General features: G+C 46.5%; 1 protein-coding gene across 1 annotated transcript in view; it reads left to right on the top strand.

Moving 5' to 3' along the window:
* The window catches only part of LOC142254427 (protein-glutamine gamma-glutamyltransferase 5-like), a 63,966-nt gene extending 62,329 nt beyond the window's left edge, over nucleotides 1-1,637 (top strand). Inside the window, exon 13 of the mRNA XM_075325473.1 lies at nucleotides 1,352-1,637. Within this exon, the coding sequence (XP_075181588.1) occupies nucleotides 1,352-1,499 (148 nt within the window). The 3' untranslated portion in view covers nucleotides 1,500-1,637. The remainder of the gene's footprint in view (nucleotides 1-1,351) is intronic.
* Nucleotides 1,638-7,812: the final 6,175 nt, after the last annotated feature.

Consider the following 7,812-nt stretch of genomic DNA (forward strand, 5'->3'; position numbering starts at 1 on the left):
GCAAGAATCAACAGTCTCTTTTTTGATGCTGAGGTTGCTCTTCTGTGATATGATAGGACCACCTTCCCATTGTCAAGAACGTATTCTCTGAAACAGTGTTTCTTAACTCTAGTCCTCAAGACCCACCAACAAATCACGTTTTCAGGTTTTCCTCAATATTAGTAATCAAAATATTCTGTATCAAAAACACCTTAAATAATCAAGAATCTCAAAATGCCTTTAAAAAAACCATGATAGGTCACAGAAAAGGGAATTGATGCCTTTTTTTCCTAATGAAATATTAATTTTATTTAAATTTTTAAAAATGCATATAAAAACATATTCAACATCAATGTAGGACAGGATATGATAATCCAAATAAATTAGCAGCGGTAAAACAGGAAGGATAAATAACTAGTGTAAGGACCAATCATAAAAATATATCTATCACTTGGTATATAACATATAATTAACAAAGTGCAAAGTGCATATATAGTTATGTATAATACCAATAGTGGAAGGTATATGAGCTAAGGTATAGGAGAAGGGGCTTGTTGCAGTAAAAAAGTGCATGTGCTGTGCAAAGGAATTCTTTTAGAGTCTGATATACCTTGTGAATGGTCCAAGAAATCCTGTGTCGCTATAACCCGACGCGCGTTTCAAGCATGCTTTTCTTCAGGGGTGCTCTAGGGGTGATATATTTTTATGATTGGTCCTTACACTAGTTATTTATTCTTCCTGTTTTACCGCTGCTAATTTATTTGGATTATCAGATCCTGTCCAACATTGATGTTGAATATGTTTTTATATGCATTTTTAAAAATGTAAATAAAATTAATATTTCATTAGGAAAAAAAAGCATCAATTCCCTTTTCTGTGACCTATCATGGTTATTTTAAAGGCTTTCCTCAATATTAGACTGGGAATAATTCATCACTTCTGCAACATTAAGGAAATTCTGGAAACCTGATTGAGGAAAACCTAAAAACATGATCTGTTGGTGAGTCTTGAGGACTGGAGTTGAGAAACACTGCTCTAAAACAACACTGGAAAGCTGTATACACACCTTGAGCGACTCGCTAGGGATGGACACATTTCACTTATTCATCTGATGTCTGCCACGTGGCATCAATAATTTGAGCTAAACTATACAGACTTAAAAGTGTTCTCACTTCCGCATCAGTAGATGCACGGCTCTGAAAACGTTGTATTAATGGACGCCTGCCAGGATATATTATATGTTATTATAATATTTTTTGTTAGAGAATGTAAGGACTTTAGTCCACAGTATATACATTTTTTTATCCATTTTGAAATCCACATGTGGTGCGATTTTTGTTTATCAAATTTCCCCCAATTTTCTATTTTACAGATTGGGAAGCTTAAAGTCTGGAAACTCATTTACAATCCATGTTGACTTAATTCCATACAAAAAAGGGAAGAAGACGCTACAAGTGCTATTTACCAGTGACAAGATCAAAAACATCAAGGAAAATCTTGATATCGACGTTTCACCTTGAAGAGTCCAACTTCTCAGCTTCTGATAATTGCACAGTCTTGCTACTTCTATAATCTGAAATGGGGCTGAAGTTGGGATGGAGATGCATTTGTATTATGTTGTTTTTGTAATTTTTTTTATAATAAATTGATAAGACATTGTAAAATGACTGAATGTTAGAGATGAGAGAAGGACCATACGTCTTGGTTCTTCGCAGCCTTTTTTTTGGTTAGGGTTTGATTTATGCACATTGGTCACTAGTAGAGATGAGCGATGTTCGAGGTTCACCAATTTCATGTTTGAGTGATTTTGGGGGGTGCTCGAGATCGAACTCGGATGCGAGCTTTTTGCTAAAAGCTCGATAGCTCGAGTTACGTTTGAGAACGGTTCGATCAGCGAAAAGCCTAGCTAGTTACTAGCTGGCTTTTCACTGTAATAGTGTGAGTCACTGTGATTCACACTATTATCAAATTTCAGCGTAGAGTGTGCGGGGGGACGCGGTTTAGATCTGTGGTGCAGAGAGAATGCCGATCACCATTTTTTTTTTTTCCTAAGCGCGCATGCAGTGGGGCGGGCCAGGATGTTAGCCAATCACAGACACACACACAGCTAAGTGGATTTTTGCCAGACAAGCAAGGGCATGTGTCATAGGCTGTGAATGCCACATGTCCTTGCCTTATAAATACCGACATTTTCCCTCACGCCGCCATTATCTGCCTTCTGTGTGTGGGTGTCAGTCACCGCTCACGCTGCTGCTGACGCCGCTCCTGCTGTGTGCGCTATAGACACAGCGCTGTAGAGATTAGGGACTACTGTTTATTTCAGGCCTTTTCAGGGCTGATTTCCAGGCGCTCCGAGACGTAGGTGACAGTAAGGTCCGTGCAAACGCTTTATACAGCTTTAGATAACAACGTCTGTGTACCTCCGCTCAGGTAATTCCTTGCTGCATTTCATCATTAGGAGGGATAGAAAGTGAGGCTTCCTTTCCTGTCCTGGTACCCACAGAACCCGGCCACTGTACCCACCTGCCCATTTTTGCCATGCTTTTTTTATAGCAAACAGTGCTGAAACGTAGTGGCATCCACAAAGTGTCTCCTATACAAAATTTGTGTCCCACTGGTGCCAAGCAAGTTCCACCACCTCTGCATTCTACCCTCCTGCACATTTTTGCCAAGCTATTTTTATAGCAAACAGTGCTGACACTTAGTGGCATCCAAAAAGTGTGTGCTATACTAAATTTGTGTCCCATTTGTGCCAAGCAAGTTCCACCACCTCTGCATTCTACCCTCCTGCACATTTGGCTATGCTATTTTTATAGCAAACAGTGCTGCCAGTTTTAGGGCCATAGTTGCATTGTCAGGGATAGTCAGTGTTGGTTCTTTGGCTGACAATAAAGCTAGACCACCTCTGCAATCTACACCACCTCTAAATGTTTGCTACCACATTTTAAGTGTCCAATCTTGTCGCTAACAAAATGAGTGGCAAAAGGACAGATGCTGGTGGAAAAGGGAACAGGCGTGTTGGAAAAGGAAAAAAGGTTTCTGTCCGTGGGGAAGGTGGCAAATCTACATTAACATCTGCTGAAGATAGGCCATCTTCTAGCAAAAGTAAGATGTCTACTACTTTCTGTGGACAATCCGATGTGCTCCCTTTTTTACGGAACAAAACAACTGGAACAAAGGTAGACGATGCACAAAAAAACCCACATGCTTGAATGGATATCAAGTGCTCCAACAAGTGGCCTCTCCTCCACCTCAACTTCAAAATCCAAAAAACAACAGTCCTCTGAGTTGTCATCCCAATCGCACTTGCTTTCTCCCAGCTCTCAAGTCTCCACCCGCCCTGCAGAGTTTGGTGTAACAGAGATGGCTGAGTCTGCAGAGATGTTCAGTCACACTATAGGCTGGGAATCAGAGGTCTGCTCCCAAGCTACAGTGAGTACAGACCAGGAAATTGTCTTCAGTGATGCCCAGAAGCTTTGTTAGTCAGATTCAGGCCCTGATGACCAAGTTTCTGAGCATAATGTAGACCCTCATTCCCAAACTGTAACTCCTGTTGGTGGATACCATGAGGAACATACTGATGACGATGAGACGCAGATACCAGATTGGGATGACAACTTAACTATTCAGTCAGGGCGGGAAGAGGTTAGGTCTGAGGGCGAGGGGAGTGCAAACACAACGCTTGATGATGAAGTTCTAGATCCCACATACTGTCAACCCTCAGTCAGGCACTCGAAGAGGTCACCAGAGGCGGTGGAGGAGGAGGCAACTGACGACGAAGTTACCTTGCGCCTTCCTGGACTGAGTCGGAGTACTAGAAGCACATCAACAAGTGCATCCTCAGCCACCACTCTGCCTCTGAGCACAAGTCGGGGTGGCTCTGCAGGTCGCATGCCCTCTTAGCCTTGCTTAGCCTGGTCCTTTTTTGACCTTGCAAAGGATCTCCCAATCATGTGATCTGTAAAATGTGTCAGCAATCTATAAGTAGAGGCCAAAACCTCACCAGTTTGACAACTTCTTCCATGAATCGTCACATGAATAACAAGCATAAGTCCCACTGGGAAGCTCACTGTGCTGCAATGCGGCCTAGCGGAGCGGGCCATCCACCGCCTGCCCCTTCCAGTGCATCCGCGCGCTCTTGATCTTCTATGACTGTGGGGACAGCTGTCAGACCTGTTCTTCCACGCAGATCTTCCACCACTTTAACCACAACAGGCAGTTTGCTTGGTAGGTCGTCAGTTGGTTTGGAAGGGGAAACAAGTGCTGGTGTACAGCTCTCTCAAACATCGAGAGCACCAGCTTTGTATGAAGGCAACATCATGTCTCCGCCTGCACTTTCCTCACAGACCTGCAGTTTTGTAGGGACACCCTACTCACCACCGTCTCCACCCAGCAGCCAGATGTCGGTCCCTCAGATGTGGACAAATAAAAGGCCATTTCCTCCGAGCCATGACAAAGCTAAGAGGTTGACTTTATCCCTCTGTAAGCTCTTGGCTACTGAAATGCTGCCTTTCCTCCTGGTGGACACAGCAGATTTTTGAAACCTTATGTCCGTCACAGTGCCCCAGTACCAGATGCCCAGTCGCCATTACTTCTCCAAGAAAGGTGTGCCTGCGCTACACCAGCATGTCGCACACAACATCACCGCTTCCTTGAGAAACTGTGTGTGACCGGGTGCATTTCACCACCGATACTTGGACCAGTAAGCATGGACAGGGGCGTTACATGTCGTTGACTGGGCAGTAGGTAACTATGGTGATAGATGGAGATGGGTCTGCTCAACAAGTCTTGCCATCCCCACGACTTGTGCGTCAATCCTCTGAATGTCGAAGTTCCTCCACTTCTGCCTCCTCAACCTCATCTGGGTCCTCCACCTCCGCCCCAAGCCTGCCTGGTCAGGCCACCCGCGTTGCAACTGCGCACAAGGAATCCTGCACACCTTCTTACTATGCTGGCTGCAGAGCTCAACGGCATCAGGCGGTCTTTAGCTTGAAATGTCTTGGAAATAAGAGACACACAGCGGATGAGTTGTGGGCAGCTCTGCGGTCCGAGTTTCGTAAATGGTTGTCTCCACTCAACTTGCAGCCAGGGAATGCCGTGTGCGACAATGCTGCAAACCTGGGTGCGGCCCTTCGCCGGGGCAAGGTGACACACATGCCTTGTATGGCTCACGTGTTGAACCTTGTTGTCCAGCAATTTTTAACCCACTATCCCGGCCTAGATGGGCTTCTGCACAGGGCACGGTCACTTTCTGCTCACTTCCGCCGTTCAACCGCCGCAGCTGACCAACTTGCATCACTCCAGAAGTCATTCGGCCTGCCGGTTCATCGCCTGAAATGTGATGTGGCGACAAGCTGGAATTCGACTCACCACATGTTACAGCGACTGTGGCAGCACCGCCGAGCCCCGGTGCAATACGTTATGACGTATAGCCTGAGGCAACGAGATGCAGAGGTGGGGAAGATCACGCTGATGGAGTGGTCTCAGATCAAGGACCTATGCACCCTTCTGCACAGTTTCGACATGGCGACGAATATGTTTAGAGCTGACAATGCCTTTATCAGCATGACAATTCCAGTCATTTACATGCTGGAGCACACGCTAAACACTATTCATAGTCAGGGGGTGGGACAAGAGGAAGGGGAGGAAGTACAGGAGGATTCATATGCACAAGGGATACCAACATCTACAAGATCCAGACGTTCATCATCACCAAGGTGGCAGGCATGGGACAGTGGGGAGAGGGATTAACAAGGGCACATGGTAGCAGCCAAAATATTGAGGAAGGTGCAGGAGACCAGGAAGAAATGGAGGACGAACTCTCGATGGACATGGAAGACTCAGCAGATGAGGGAGACCTTGGTCAAATTTCCGTTGAACGAGGTTGGCAGGAGATGTCAGAGGGAGAAGGAATGGTTAGCACCTGTATGCCACAAACACAGCGAGGACTTGGTCCGCATGGATGCGCAAGACACATGAGCGCCTTCTTGCTGCACTACCTCCAACATGACCCTCGTATTGTCAAAATTAGAAGTGATGATGACTACTGGGTTGCCACACTATTAGATCCCCGGTACAAGTCCAAATTTTGTGACATAATTCCAGCCATAGAAAGGGACGCACGTATGCAGGAGTATCAGCAGAAGCTGTTACTCGAACTTAGCTCGGCTTTTCCACCAAACAACAGTGGTGCACACAGTGAATCTCCCAGTTGTAACTTGACAAACATGGGACGGTCTCGTCATCTTCAACAGTCTACCCGTACCAGCAGCACCGTATCTGGTGCTGGTAACAGCAATTTTATTGAATCTTTTCATAATTTTTTTAGACCATCCTTTGCAAGGCCACCAGAGACAACAAGTCTGACACATAGTCAACGGCTGGAGAGGATGATACAGGAGTATCTCCAAATGAATATCGATGCCATGACTGCAAATGGAGCCTTGCTCATTTTGGGCTTCAAATCTTGAAAAATGGCCAGAGCTCTCCACTTACGCCTTGGAGATTTTGTTGTGTCCAGCTGCCAGCGTTGTCTCTGAACGTGTCTTCAGTGCTGCTGGGTGTGTGCTGACAGATAAGCGCACGCGTCTGTCCAGTGACAATGTGGACAGACTAACGTTCATCAAAATGAACAAGTCATGAATCCGCAAGGACTTTACTACCCCTGTGTCATCCTGGGGAGAGTAAAGGCTTGTGGATTTGGAATGTGCTTGATGCAAATGTACCTCTCAAGTTTGCAACTAGGGCACAAGTGATGCCACTGAAGGGGTGTCTGTGTGGCCCAATTTTTGGTAAAAAGGGAGACTCTGCTTGGAGTAACCCTTGCTTGCAGTGTTTTTAAAAATGAGCCAAGATGAACAAGTCATGGTTCAGCAAGGACTTTGCTACCTACCCCGGTGTCATCCTGGGGACAGTTAAGGCTGGCGTATTTTGGAATGTGCTTGATGCAAATCCAAACATCCTGTTTGCAACTGGGGCACAAGCGATGCCACTGAAGAGGTGTCTGTGTGGCCCAATTTTTGGGAAAAAGGGAGACTCTGCTTGGAGTCCCCTTGCTGTGTTTTTACAAATGAGCCAAGATGAACAAGTCTTGGTTCAGCAAGGACATTGCTACCTACCCCGGTGTCATCCTGGGGACAGTTAAGGCTGGCGTATTTTGGAATGTGCTTGATACAAATGTACCTGTCAAGTTTGCAACTAGGGCACAAGTGATGCCACTGAAGTAGTGTCTGTGGGGCCCAATTTTTGGAAAAAAGGGAGACTCTGCTTGGAGTCCGCTTGCTTGCAGTGTTTTTAAAAATGAGCCAAGATGAACAAATCATGGATCAGCAAAGACTTTGCTACCTACCCCGGTGTCATCTTGGGGACAGTTAAGGCTGGCGTATTTTTGAATGTGCTTGATGTGTACCGCCCCGCACTCGGCTGCAGCCGAGCCGCTCGGATCTGGGCTCGTGTGTCGGTGGCTCGAGCGTCTCTGGACCGGGGGTCACGTCGCTCTGCAAGGGGGCTGGCGCTTCGTAGGGGGGTTTTAGATTAGAGTTTGTGACGCCACCCACGGGTTGTGGTGAATGTAGGCACCACCGCTGCTGGTTACTGGGCACCCCGGGGGGAGATGTTGGGGGCAGCTTGTGATGTTAACACCTCCGTGGGCAGGGGTGGTGGCCCCGGGACCCGGTTGATGTGGTGCAGTGTCGGTGCGTGGCCCGCAGGCACAGTGGTACTCACTCTGACAAACACACGGGAGTCTCTGGTAAACCAAATGGATGATGGTCGGTGCCCGCAGCCAGTTGCTTCGGTCCCCAAACAGGTTGATGGTGTCCGTCTTTCTCCTGC

The sequence above is a fragment of the Anomaloglossus baeobatrachus genome, chromosome 10 (genome assembly GCF_048569485.1).
Source record: "Anomaloglossus baeobatrachus isolate aAnoBae1 chromosome 10, aAnoBae1.hap1, whole genome shotgun sequence".
NCBI classification, from domain to species: Eukaryota; Metazoa; Chordata; class Amphibia; order Anura; family Aromobatidae; genus Anomaloglossus; species Anomaloglossus baeobatrachus.